Source organism: Lynx canadensis, chromosome C2 (assembly GCF_007474595.2).
Source record: "Lynx canadensis isolate LIC74 chromosome C2, mLynCan4.pri.v2, whole genome shotgun sequence".
In the NCBI taxonomy this organism is placed as follows: Eukaryota; Metazoa; Chordata; class Mammalia; order Carnivora; family Felidae; genus Lynx; species Lynx canadensis.
In genome coordinates, this window is record NC_044311.2 from 91,537,829 (window position 1) to 91,552,377 (window position 14,549).

At 34.7% G+C, this 14,549-nt stretch overlaps 1 protein-coding gene across 6 annotated transcripts in view; it reads left to right on the forward strand.

Annotated features, from left to right (window-relative positions):
- Positions 1-14,549, forward strand: part of GOLGB1 (golgin B1) — an 89,492-nt gene that overhangs the window by 10,245 nt on the left and 64,698 nt on the right. For all 6 annotated transcript variants that reach the window (XM_030329454.2, XM_030329457.1, XM_030329456.1 and 3 more), the window contains exons 2-3: positions 13,348-13,442; positions 14,245-14,397. In XM_030329454.2, coding sequence (XP_030185314.1) covers positions 13,350-13,442; positions 14,245-14,397 — 246 coding nt within the window. In that variant the 5' untranslated portion in view covers positions 13,348-13,349. The remainder of the gene's footprint in view (positions 1-13,347; positions 13,443-14,244; positions 14,398-14,549) is intronic.

The following is a 14,549-nucleotide window of genomic DNA, read 5'->3' on the forward strand; positions in this document are numbered from 1 at the left end:
AGATTCTGTGCATAAGTGAAATCATGCAATATTTGTCTTTCTGTACCTGGTTTTATTTCACGTAGTATAATGTCCTCTAGGTCCACCCATGTTCTTGTAAATGACAGGATTTCATTATTTTTTTAGGGCAGAGTGATATAATATATATATATATATATATATATATATATATATATATACACATATATATATATATACACACACACACACACACACACACCACATTTTCTTTATCTGTTCATGTGTCAGTAGACACTTAGGTTGATTCTATATTTTAGCTATTTGTGAGTAATGCTGCAATGAACATGGGATTTCAGATATCTCTTTAAGATACTGCTTTCATTTCCTTTGGATATATACCTAAAAGTGGCATTCCTGGGTCATATGGTAGTTCTATTTTTAAATTTTTTGAGGAACCTCCAGACCTTTTTGTGTAATAGCTGTATCAATTAATATTCTTACCAATAGTGTACAAGGGTTCCTTTTTCTCCACATCCTGGCCAACACTTGTTATCCATTGTTTTTTTGAAAATAGCCATTCTAACAGGTATGAGGTGATAGTGTGTTTGTGTGTGTGTGTGTTTGTGTGTGTGTGTGTGTGTGTGTGTTTAAAATTTAAATTCAAGTTAGTTAACGTATAGTGTAGTATTGGTTTCAGGAGTAGAATTTAGTGATTCATCACCTACATATAACACCTGGTGCTCATCCCAACAAGTGCCCTCCTTAATGCCCATAATCCGTTAAGGTCATCCTCCCACCTGATATTGTGGTTTTAATTTGTATTTCCTTAATGATTATTGGTGTTGAGCATTTTTTTTCATACAACTTGCCCATTTGTATGTCTTCTTTGGAGAAATATCTGGCCAGTTCCATTGCCCATTTTAAAATCAGATTGTTTCTTGCTATTGAATTGTTTGAATTTCTCACATATATTTTGGATATTAATCCTTTATCAGATGTATGGTTTGCAAATATTTTTTCCTGTTCTGTAGGTTGTCTCTTTATTCTGTTGTTTCCTTTGCTGTGGAGCATTTTAGTTTGATGCAATCTCATTTGTCTATTTTTGCTTTTGTTGTGTGTACTTTTGAGGTCGTATTCAAGAAATTATTGTCAAGACCAATGTTAAGAAGCTTTTCCCCTCTGCCTTCTTCTGCTAGTTCTACAGTTTTAGGTCTTGTGTTTAAGTCTTTAATACAGTTTGAGTTGATTTTTGTGTGCAGTATGAGATAGGGTCCAGTTTCATTCTTCTGCATGTGGATACCAGTTTTCTCAGCACCACTATTAAAATAGGGCCTATCCTTTCCCCATTGTGAATTCTTGGCACCTTTTTTGAACATCAGTTCGATGTAAATGTATGGATTTATTCCTGGGCTCTTTATACTGTTCTAGAGGTCTGTATGACTGTTTTCTGCAAGTATCTTAATGTTTCAATTGTTATAGCTTTATGTTCTATTTTGAAAGCAAAAGTGTTATGCCGCCAGCTTTATTCTTGCTCAAGATTGCTTTGGCCATTCTAGATCTTTTGTGGTTCCATATGATTTAGATTTTTCTTTTTTTAATTTCTGTGGAAAAAGGCATTGGAATTTTGATAGGCATAGCATTGAATCTGTAGATTGCTTTGAGTGGTATAGGCTTTTAATAATGTTTTTCAAATCTGTGAACATGGGATACCTTTCCGTTTATTTGTGTCTTCTCAGTTCCTTTCATCAATGTCTTATAATTTTCAGTATACAAATCTTTCACATCCTTTGTTAAATTTATTCCTTTTTTAAAAAAAAATATAATTTATTGTCCAGTTGGCTTCCATACAACACCCAGTGCTCATCCCAGCAAGTGCCCTCCTCAATGTCCATCACCCACTTTCCCCTCTCCCCCACCCCACATCAACCCTCAATTTGTTCTCTGTACTTAAGAGCCTCTTATGGTTTGCCTCCCTCCCTCTCTGTAACTTTTTTTCCCCTTTCCCTCCCCCATGGTCTTCTGTTAAGTTTCTCAAGATCCTCTTTCAACAATAGCCAAATTATGGAAAGAGCCTAAATGTCCATCAACTGATAAATGGATAAAGAAGATGTGGTTTATATATACAATGTTAAATTTATTCCTAAGTATTTTATTTTTTAAAATGCTATTATAAATGGCTTTATTTTCTTAATTTTGAGGGGATAGTTTGTTGTTGGTACAGAGAAACATAATTTTTGTATACTGATTTTATATCCTGAAACTTTATTGAATTAGTTTGTTAGTTGTAATAATTTTTAAAAGTTTTTTAAATGTTTTTTTATTTATTTTTGAGAGAGAGAGACAGAGCACTAGAGGGGGAGGGGCAGGGAGAGAGGGAGACCCAGGATCTGAAGCAGGCTCCAGGCTCTGAGCTTTTAGTACAGAGCCCCACACGGGACTCGCTGGAACCCATGAACTGTGAGATCATGACGTGAGCTGAAGTCAGACCCTTAACTGACTGAGCCACCCCAGCACCCTGGTTGTAATAATTTTTTGGTGAAATCTTTAGGGTTTCTTATATGTAAGGCCATGTTATCTGCAAAAAGAAAATTTTGCTGCTTTCTGATTTGGGTGCCTATTATTTCTTTTCCTTGCCTCATTGATCTGGCTAGGACTTCCAGTACTATATTGAATAGATGTGGTGAGAATGGGCATCTTTATCTTCTTTCTGATTTTAGAGGAAATGCTTTTAGCTTTTTACCATTGAGTATGATATAACTGTGGGCTTGTATATGGCCTTAATTATACTGAGGTACATTCCTTCTGTACTTACTCGGTTGAGAGTTTTTATCATGAAAGGATGTTGAATTTTTTTAATGCTTATTCTCCATCTATTGAGATGATTATGTGATATTTATCATTCCTTCTGTTAATTTAGTACATCACATTTATTGATTTGTGGATATTGAACCATCCTTGTATCTTAGGAATAAATCCTACCTGACATGGTGAATGATCCTTTTAATGTGATGTTGAATTGAGTATGCTGGTATGTTGTTGAGGATTATTGCATCTATTTCATCAGGGATACTGGCCTATAATTTCCTTGTGTCCTTGTCTGGATTCAGTATCCAGGTAATACTGTCCTCATAAAATGAATTTGAAAGTGTTTCCTCTCCTTCAGTTTTTTTTAGACTAGTTTGAGAAGGATTAGCATTAATTCTTCTTTAAGCATTTTTTTAGAGTTTACTAGTGAAGCCATCAAGTTCTGGGCATTTCTTTGTTGAGAGGTTTTTGGGTCAATCTCTTTATGTTATTGGTTTGTTCAGATTTTGTTTCTCATGATTCATTCTTGGTAAGTTGTATGTTTCTAGGAATTCATCTGTGTCTTCCAAGTTATCTAATTTTTTTGCATATAGTTATTCATGGTAGTCTCTTAAGATCCCTTATATTACTGTATTCTCAGTTGTAGTGTCTCCTCCTTCACTTATGATTTTATTCATTTGAATCTCTCTTTTCTTAGTCTAGCTAAAGGTTTGTCAATTTTGTTTATCTTTTCAAAAAACCAGTTACATTGAAAAACTTAGTTTTATTGGTGTTTTCTATTGTTTTTTTAAGTCTCCATTTCCTTTATTCCTGCTTTGATAATTATTTATTTCCTTCCCTCTGCTTTCACCTTAGTTTTTCTTTCGCTAGATCCTTGAAGTGTCAAGTTACATTGTTTATTTGAGATCTTTCTTTTTTCTTAATGTAGGAGGCTATCTCCACAAACTTTCCTCTTAAAACTGCTTTTGCTGTGTCTCATTAAGTTTCCATGGATATGCCATGTTTCCATTTTCATTTGTCTCAATATAATTTTTTATTTCCTTTGTGATTTCTTCTTTGACCCATTGATTCAGGAGCATATTGTTTAATTTCCACATATTTGTGGATTTTCCAATTTTCTTCTTGCTATTTTTTGCATATTAAAAGTAATTTTATTTCTTCTTTTAATGTTTTTTTTTCTTTAAATTTAATTCCAGTTAGTGATCATACAGTCTTGTATTAGTTTCAGGTGTACAATATGGTGATTCAGCAATTACATACATCACATGGTGCTCATCACAAGTGCACTCCCTAATCCCCATCACTTATTTAACCCATCTTCCACCATATCCCCTCTGGTAACCATCAGTTCTCTGTAGTTAAGAGTTTATTTCTTGTTTCTCTCTCTCTTTGATTTTTAGTTTCATACCATTGTCATCAGAAATAATACTCAATATGATTTCAATATTCTTAAATTTGTAAAGACTTATTTTGTGGCCCAATATATGATCTATATCCTAGATAGTGTTCCATGTGCGCTTGAAATGAATGTGTATTTTGCTGCTTTTGTTATGTTATGTATATGTCTGTTAGGTCCATTTAATTTAATGTGTAGTTCAAGTACATCGTTTTCTTATTGCTTTCTTATGCTTTTATTGCTTTTCTGTCTGGATGACATATCTGTTGTAAGGGAATTGAAGTCTAGCACTATTATTGTATTGCTGTCTATTTCTGCCTTCAGTTCTGTGAACATTTGCTTAATATATTTAGCTTTCTGATAGTGGGTGTATATATATTTATTTATAAGTATTATACCCTCTTGATGAATTGACCCCTTTATCATTGACCCCTTTACCATTGACCTTCTCTCTGCCTGTCATTACAGTTTTTAACTAAAAGTTTATTTTGTCTTTTATTAGTCACCTTTGCTTTCTTTTGGTTACCATTTGCATGGAATATCTTTTTCCATCTCTTCACTTTCAGTCTCTGTGTAACCTTAGAGCCAAAGTGAGTCTCTTGTATGCAGCATATAGTTGGATTTTGTTTTTTTAAATCCATTCAGCCACTCCATGTCTTTTGATTGTATAATTTAATCCAATTATATTTAGAGTAATTTTTGAAAGAATTTACTATTGCCATTTTATTAATAGTTTTCTGACTGTTGTGTGGTTCATTTGTTCCTTTCTTCTCTTGCTGCCTTTATGGGTATTTCAATTTCTGACGTATGGCTTTTCATGTCTTACATTTTAGTTGATTTAGTAGGTTGTAATTTTGAGTTATTTTGAGCATGACTCTTTGACATGCTTCCATTTTCTGTATGGATATTATTCTGCTATTTTTCTTAAAATGACTTTGTATGGAGATTGTGCTACTTTTCAGGTGCTCATTTTTGTGTTAATTTAATGTTGCTAAACTTTTAGAAGGACATTTATTTTGGATAGCCTTTCTAACTTCACAGAGTTCCCTCTTACATTGTTTTCCAATATTGGTTCAAATATGTGGCCATTGGATTTCTGAGATCTCCTGACTCCTTTTCTACTACCCCCAGCTCACTCTTTATCTGGATCTTCCTTTGTTGTCTGTTGACTCAGTTTTGATGCATTTTGGTTCTGCTCTTACTAGAGGCCCTGTTCTGAAAGAGAGCCATGACTCTTCAGTTTTGAGAGTTCATGGGCCCCAGACTCTTTAGTCATTTTAAATCTTGCAGGCTCCTTGCTCTTATGTGTGTTGGAGTATGGATATACCTCCCTTTTTCAGCTGCTATTCTTTAATTGGCTCAGCACATTTTCCAGTGAATACCCACTGGCTCTTTTGTGGTTCTCTTGGTTTATCTGTCACAGTCTTATAGCTTCTGTATGGCAGCATTATTTTACCTCTTTCCTCTTAAGGTTTTTGGATGGAGAATTAAATATACATAGGACAGATTAACAGGGAAAGCATACAGATTTATTTAGTATAAATTTTAAGTGACACTGGAGCCCTCATAAGGAAATGAAGACTGAAAGAAGCAATTAGAATGTAACACTTATATATTGAGTTGGACAAGGAGCAGTAAATTGTGATAACAGTACAAGGCAAAGGGGTAGTTAATCATGGAAAAGTGACTAGGAAGATAAGGATTCACATACAAGGTTTGTTTGTACAGATTCCTCTTGGCTTCAACTCCCCATCCCTGGAGATAAGAATGTTACTTTCCTTCTAATATAAGGAGGACATCTTCCATATGAGGTTGTGTATCTTGCTTTCAGGAAGAAAAAGGAGAGGTCAGAGCATCCTTCTTGTACCTGCTATTTTTCAAGTGCCTTTAGCTCAAAATAATCTTTAAGCCAAAGTGACAGATTTTGGGGTGGAACATTCTGCCACTCTTCACTTCCCTTTTCCTCCCACATGGACAACAATGACATGCAGATCTTGTGGCTGTTGGTGGTTTATCTATATCCATGTTTATTTTAGAGTTTGTGGGAAACTTTGTCACATTGTTTTTTTGGTAAAGCCTGTATATGGGTTTTTAGTTTTGTTATCTAGTTGCTTTGTCAATTTTTATGTGGGAAATCAGGAAGTTCCTATAATCTGTGCTGTTTGCAATCCCCATTTTTTCAGAGTCCCATCAGTTGGTTGATTTTGTGTGTGTGTGTTTATTCCTGATGTGGTCTGAAAAATCTGAAGATAAAATGATTCTGTTTGATAGATTAGGTTCTGTTATGACTTTCTTTGATTAGTGCAAATCTATGTGCCTATTAGGCACATAGTTAATGGTGTTCATTTCTTTCACTAATGATTGCTATAGAAAATTCAGTCTTGAGAATTGAAAACAAAGTTTAGTCTGTGTAATGGTGAGTTGTGATTTTTTTTAACTGACTATAGTTATAAGTCTCACAGCTTGAATGAGTGGTTATATATGGTCCTATATATTTATGTGTGGCCCTATGTTGCCTTTTTAGTAGTTATATATATAGTTATATGTGGTCCTATGTTGCCCTTCTAGGAGTGGTTTTCTTTTTCCTAAAGTTTCATGTACATCTCTTTTCTAAGTGTTACATGCTAGTTTGGTTATCCAAGATAACCTGTTATAGAAACAAAGACCTCACCACTTCTTTCTTAATTAAGGACCATGGTTGCCCTAAACATTATTACTGTTCTAAGTAGAAGAAAACTTTAGGGGTAATTGTTTTTAATTCAAGTGCTTATTTTGTACAAGAGCTTTTTTTTTTTTTTTTTTTTTTAATTTTTTTTTTCAACGTTTATTTATTTTTGGGACAGAGAGAGACAGAGCATGAACGGGGGAGGGGCAGAGAGAGAGGGAGACACAGAATCGGAAACAGGCTCCAGGCTCCGAGCCATCAGCCCAGAGCCCGACGCGGGGCTCGAACTCCCGGACCGCGAGATCGTGACCTGGCTGAAGTCGGACGCTTAACCGACTGCGCCACCCAGGCGCCCCTGTACAAGAGCTTTTATATTTCTCCCTGCTGAGTCTTTTGGAGGCCAAATAACATTTTATCATTAAACATAAAATTTAGTGTAATTACTTATACTAGTGCTATGCACAGTCCAGTTCTATTTTGATTTTTCCTATCAAAACATTAATATTCTCACTTCTATGGACTAGCAGTTGACACTGATCTGAATGAATGAATGAGTAAATAATAAATAAGGGATGTGTGGGTGTATGTGTATTTACATATTTGTGTGTATTATGTGTATGTATATTATTTTGTGTGTATTATCTATATTTGTCTTTTTCTTCTTTAGTGAGTTTTTTTAGCTTATATCTTTTAAGGAATTATCCCATTTCTTCTATGTTGATGAATTTATGGGCATAGAATTATTTGTACTGTTGTGTTACAATATTTTAATGTATGTTAGATCTGTACTGATGTCTCCTTTTTCATAACTGATATTGATAACTTGTGTCTTTATTTATTTTTTTTTCTTGGTCAGCCTGACTAGAGCATTATCAATTTTGTTGATCTTTTCAAAGAACAAACTTTTTTTTTTTAAGTTTTAATTTTAATTCTAGTTAGCTAACGTATAGTGTTATATTTATTTCAGGTGTACAATATAGTGATTCAACAATTCCATACATCAGAGGCACCTGGGTGGCTCAGTCAGTTAAGCATCTGACTCTTGATTTCGGCTCAGGTGATGATCTCACGTTTCATGAGATAGAGCCTTGCATTGTGGGTCTGTGCTGTCAGCACAGAGCTTGCTTGGGATTCTCTCTCTCCCTCTTTCTCTGCCCCTCCCCCCCCAAAATAAATAAACAAACATAAAAAGAAAATTCCATATATTACCCGGTACTCATTACAATAAGTGCACTCCTTGATCCCCATCACCTAATTAACCCATCCCCTCACCCACCTCCCCTCTGGTAATCATCAGTTTGTTCTCTATAATTAAGAGTCTGTTTCTTTATTTGTCTCTTTTTTCCCCCTTTGCTTATTTGTTTTTTCTTAAATTCTTCATATGAGTGGTATCATATGGTATTTGCCTTTGTTGGACTGACTTATTTCACTTAGGATTATGCTCTCTAGTTCCATCCATGTTATTGCAAATGGCAAGATTCTGTTATTTTTTTATGGTGGCATAATATTCTTTTGTGTGTATATATATATATACAGACATATATGTGTATACACATATATATGTATGTGTGTATATATATATATACAGACATATATGTGTATACACATATATATGTATGTATATATATACATATATATGTATATATTTATATATACACACATATACATACACACATGTGTATACACATATATATGTATGTATGTATATATATATATACATATATATGTGTATATATATACATACACACATACCATATCTTCTTTATTCATCAATCTATGGACACACTTGGGCTGCTTCCATATCATGGCTGTTGTAAATAAACATAGGGGTATGTGTATCCCTTTGAATTAGTTTTTTGTATTCTTTGGGCAAATACCTAGTAGTGCAATTGCTGGATCATATGGTAGTTCTATTTTTAACTTTTTGAGGAACCTCCATACTGTTTTCCAGAGTGGCTACACCGATTTGCATTCTCACCAACAGTGCAAGAGTGTTCCTTTTTCTCCACATCCTTGCCAACACCTGTTGTTTCTTGTGTTATTGATTTTAGCTATTCTGACAAGTGTGAAGTGATAAACCATTGTGGTTTGATTTGCATTGCCCTTATGGTAAGTGATGATGAACACCTTCTTATGTGTCAGCCATCTCCATGACTTCTTTGAAGAAATGTCTGTTCATGTCTTCTGCCCATAATTTAATTAGATGATGATTATTTTTTTTAGTGTTGAGTTTTATACTAACCCTTTATAGGATATGTCATTTGCAAATATCTTCTCCCATTCTGCAAGTTGACTTTGCATTTTGTTGATATTTCCTTTGCTGTGCAGAAGCTTTTCATTTTGATATAGTCCCAATAATTTATTTTTGCATTTTCCCCCTTGTCTTAGGAGATATATCTAGAAAAAAGTGCAACAGCCAATGTCAAAGAGGTTACTGCCTGTGTTCTCTTCTAGGATTTTTATGGTTTCAGATCTCACATTCAGGTCTTTAATCCATTTTGAATCTATTTTTGTTTTTTTTGTTTGTTTGTTTTTTTTAAATTTTTTTTTCAACGTTTATTTATTTTTTGGGACAGAGAGAGACAGAGCATGAACGGGGGAGGGGCAGAGAGAGAGAGAGAGAAACAGAATCGGAAACAGGCTCCAGGCTCTGAGCCATCAGCCCAGAGCCTGACGCGGGGCTCGAACTCACGGACCGCAAGATCGTGACCTGGCTGAAGTCGGGCGCTTAACCGACTGCGCCACCCAGGCGCCCCTTGAATCTATTTTTGTATAAGGTATAGGAAAGTGATCCAGTTTCTTTCTTTTTGCATGTTGCTGTCCCGCTTTCCTAATGTTTTCCTCTTCTTATTGAAGAGGGTCTTTTTCCCACTGGATATTCTTTCCTGCTTTGTCAAAGATTAATTGACCATATCGTTGTGGGTTTATTTCTGGGTTTTCTATTCTGTTCCATTGATCTATGCGTCTGTTTTTGTGCCAGTACCATACTGTTTTGATTACCACAGTTTTGTAATATAACTTGAATTTCAGAATTGTGATGCCTACAGCTTTGTTTCTCTTTTTCATGATTGCTTTTGCTATTTGGGGTCTTTGGTGGTTCCATACAAATTGTAGAATTGTTTGTTCTAGTTCTGTGAAAAATGGTGTTGGTATTTTGAGGGGGGGGGTTGCATTAAGTCTGTTGATTGCTTTGGGTAGTATAGACATTTTAATAATATTTGTTCTTCCAACCCATGAACATAGGATGTTTTTCCATTTCTTTTTGTCATTTACAGTTTCTTTCTTCAGTGTTTTATAGTTTTTAGAGTACAATTATTTCTCTTCTTTAGTTAGGTTTATCCCTAGGTATTTATTTTTGGTGCAGTTACAAATGGGATTGTTTCCTTAATTTCTCTTCTGCTTCATTATTGGTGTATAGAAATGCAACAGATTTCTGTACATTGATTTTGTATCCTGCAGTTTTACTGAATTCATTTATCAGTTCTAGCAGTTTTTGATGGAGTCTTTTGGGTTTTTTATATATAGTATCATGTCATCTGCAAATAATGAAAGTTTCAGTTCTTCCTTACCAATTTGGATGCCTTTTATTTCTTTCTCTTACCTGATTGCTGTGGCCAGGACTTCTATGTTGAATAAAAGCAGTGAGAGTGGACATCCTTCTCTTGTTCCTAACCTTAGAGGAAAATCTCTCAGTTTTTGATGTTGGCTGTGGGTTTTTCATATATGGCTTTTATTATGTTGAGGTATGTTCCCTCTACAGCTACTTTGCTGAAGATTTTTATCATGAATTGATATTGTACTTTATCAACTGCCTTTTCTGTATCTATTGAAATGATCTTGTGGTTCTTAACCTTCCTCTTATTGATGTGATTATCACACTGATTGATTTGCAAATATTGAACCATTCTTGTAGCCTAGGAATAAATCCTCCTTGATCATGAATGATTTTTTTAAAATACTAATTTGATTTGCTAGTATTTTGTTGAGGATTTTTAAATCTGTGTTCATCAGGGATACTGACTTGTAGTTCTCTTAAGTGGTGTCTTTATCTGTTTTTGAAATCAGTGTACTACTGGCCTCATAGAATGAATTTGAAAGTTTTCCTCCCTTTGCTATGTTTTTGCAACATTTTGAGAAGAATAGCTAAATGGTATTCTAGTTTGGTAGAATTCACCTCTGACTTGTTTTGCTGGGAGTTTTTGACTACTGATTCAGTTTCTTTTCTGGTTATCAGTCTGTTCATATTTTCTATTTCTTGTTTCATTTTTGATAGTTTATGTGTTTCTAGGAATTTATCTATTTCTTCCAGGTTGTCCAGTTTGTTGACATATAGTCTTTCATAATATTCTCTTATAATTGTTTGCATTTCTGTGGTGTTGATTGTTATTTCTCCTCTCATTTGTGATTTTATTTGAGTCCTTCCTTCCTCTCCCCCCCCCCCCCCCCGCCCTTGATAAGTCTGGCTCCTGGTTTCATTGATCTGTGCTATTTTTTTAGTTTCCATATCATTTATTTGCTCTAATCTTTATTATTTCCTTCCTTTTGCTGGTTTTAGGTTTTGTTTGTGTTTCTTTTTTTTAGCTCCTTTAGGCATAAGGTTAGGTTGTTTATTTGAAAATTTATTACTTCTTGAGGTAGGTAGGCCTGTATTGCAATTAACTTCCCTCTTAGAACTGCTTTTGCTGCATCCCAAAGCTTTTGGACCATTGTATTTTCATTTTCATTTGTTTCCATATACTTTTTATTTCTTCTTTTGTTTCCTGGTTAACACATTCATTGTTTAGTAGCATGTTATTTAACCTCCATGTATTTGTGTTCTTTCCAGATTTTTTCTTGTGATTGACTTGTATTTTCATAGCATTGTGTTCAATAACAATGTATGGTATGACTTCAGTTTTCTTGAATTTGTTTAGGCTTATTTTGTGATCTGTTCTGGAGAATGCTCCGTGTGCACTTGAGAAGAATATGTATTTGGGGCACCCAGGTGGCTCAGTCAAGTTAATCGTTCGACTCTTGGTTTCCTTTCAGGTCATAATCTCAGGGTTCATGAGATTGGGATTCTCTCTCTCCCTTTCTCTCTGCCCCTGCCCCACTCACACTCTCTCTCTCTCAAAATAAATAAACTTAAAAAAAAAATCTCTTGTTACAGTCTTTGTTTTAAAGTCTGCTTTGTCCCATATAACTATTGGTACTCAAGCTCTCTTTTGACATCCATTTGCATGATAAATATTTCTCCGTGCCCTGTTTTCAATCTGCATGTATCTTTAGGTCTGAAATGAATCTTCTCCTGTAGGCAGCTTACAGATGGCCTTATTTTTTTAAATCTGTTCTGTCACGCTGTGTCTTTTAATTGGAGTGTTTAGTACATTTACATCCAAAGTAATTGTTGATAGGTATGTATTTACTGCCGTTTTATTATTTGTTTTATGGTTGTTCCTGGAGATATTCTCTGATCCTTTCTTGTCTTTAGCTCTTTCATAGTTTGCTGATTTTCTTTAGTGATATATTTGGATTTCTTTCTTTTTATACTTTGCATATTTATTAGTGGTTTTTGATATTAGGGTACCATTAGGTTTGTATATAACCTCTTCTGCAGATAGCAGTCTATGTTACATTCAGGTAATTTTAGTTTGAACTTACTCTTTAAGAATCATCTTTTGGTTTTAGTGATTTTCTGTATTTTTCTATTTTCAATTTTATTAGTCTCTGCTCTAACCTGAATTTTTTTCTGCTTATATTTGTTTTACTTTGCTCTTCTTTTTCTAATTTCCTACAGAAGCAGCACAGGTTGCTGATTTAAATCCCTTTTCCTTTTCTAATATATGCATTTAATGCTATACATTCAAACAAGGATTATATTTAAATTTTAGCAAAACCACATAGGTTATCAGGAAACCTTCCTGAAAGAATGGGGTTCATGAGGGCACATAAAAAGAAAAATTTTGCTACATCACAGGATTTATTTGACAAAGTAGGAGAGAATAATCTTCTGTCAGGGGAAGGAATGTTAGAAGTTCATGTTGGTAAATGAAATTATGATGAAAGAAAATGGATTAAAGGTAACTTATAAGACATTTTTACTTCCCACAAAACAATTATGTATCTGTATTTTAAAATGTTAGTGGTGGTTATTTGAGTGCAGTGCAGTTGCCACTGAAAAGAACACTATGTGACTACACTGCACATACTCAAATGCCTTTTTAAAAAAATTTTTTTTAATGTTTATTTTATTTTTTTTTGAGAGAGAGAGAGAACATGAATGGGGGAGGGGCAGAGAGAGAGGGAGGACACAGAATCTGAAGCAGTCTCCAGGCTTTGAGCTGTCAGCCCAGAGCCTGACATGGGGCTCGAACTCACTAACCGCGAGATCATGACCTGAGCTGAAGTCGGGTGCTCTACCCAGGCGCCCCTCAAATGCCTTTTTAAATACATCATCATGCTTTTCACTTATAGATGATATAGTTGCCAGTACAAGAGAAGCCTATGTCCATTTTACTGTTTATGTTTTCTTTTCCTGCAGAAATGCTGAGCCGATTGTCAGGATTAGCCAATGTTGTTTTGCATGAATTATCAGGAGATGACACTGATCAGAATATGAGGGCTTCCCTAGACCCTGTGAGTAGCTCTGTTCTAAATTAAACTGATGAGACATATATTTTATGTTCTTCTGAGGAAAAGGAAGATAGAAGGTTTTGAGCAGCCTCCATTGTGCTAGGTGGAAGAGACGATTAAGAAAAATATTGATACTTTATAAATGATCCTTCTCCTGTAAGTTTGTAGCCTATAAGCCACAGTGATGGGAGTCAAGTCCTAGATGAGATTGGAAAGATCTTTCTCATTGTCCCCTGAGCCTTGTTTAGTGCTAGCTAGATTGTTTTAACTTCTTCTCAGGTATATATCCTGTTCCCTAGGAAAGGTTTGAATAATAAGTGGCAGAACTAGGGCACCTTTCAGGTTTGAAGATATGTTTGCTTTTGTAAATTTATCCACACTTCTCTTATAGTTTGCATTGTATTTTCTGATGGTCACATAAGGAATCAAAAGAAGCCCTTTAGTTTTCTGAAAGACAAGCAGTATTGCCTAGTTGTTGAGAGAATTTTATTCAACTGCTCTCTTAAATTTAAATTTTGGGGTCTTCCACTTGCTAGTTTGTTATCTTTGCTTCCCTTTATTTTTCTCTTTGGTAAAATTAGGATAATCTCATAAATGAGATAATGTTTGTGAAATGCTTCACATTTCTAAAATACTCAATATATTTTAATGGCTATGATGATAATTGTCTCAGAGTTGGAAAGATTTCTTAAGTACGGAGGTGAGTTGGGGAAAAGATAAAATGATGTTGCAATGAAGGAACTCTTTTCTCTCAATGTTAATGTCTTTTCCCTGGTGCATTGGCAACTTTTTGTCTAAATACTAGGCATTACCCCAAGAATCTGACATGGAATTTAACAATAGAACACAAGAGGATGTTCTGGAGCGCCTGGCTTATGCTGAGCAGTTGGTGGTGGAGCTAAAAGAAATCGTTAGACAGAAGGACATTCAACTGCAACAAAAGGATGAAGTTCTACAGGTACCATGGTTTTTCTCCTTTCCTGCCAAGCATTTGATAAAAGACAGACACAACATTCACTTACATTTTTCTTTTCACTTAAGTGATTAGAGAATGTGATTCTTATTTCCCTCATACTGTAAAATGATGCCTATTGAGAATAACTTTTTGTT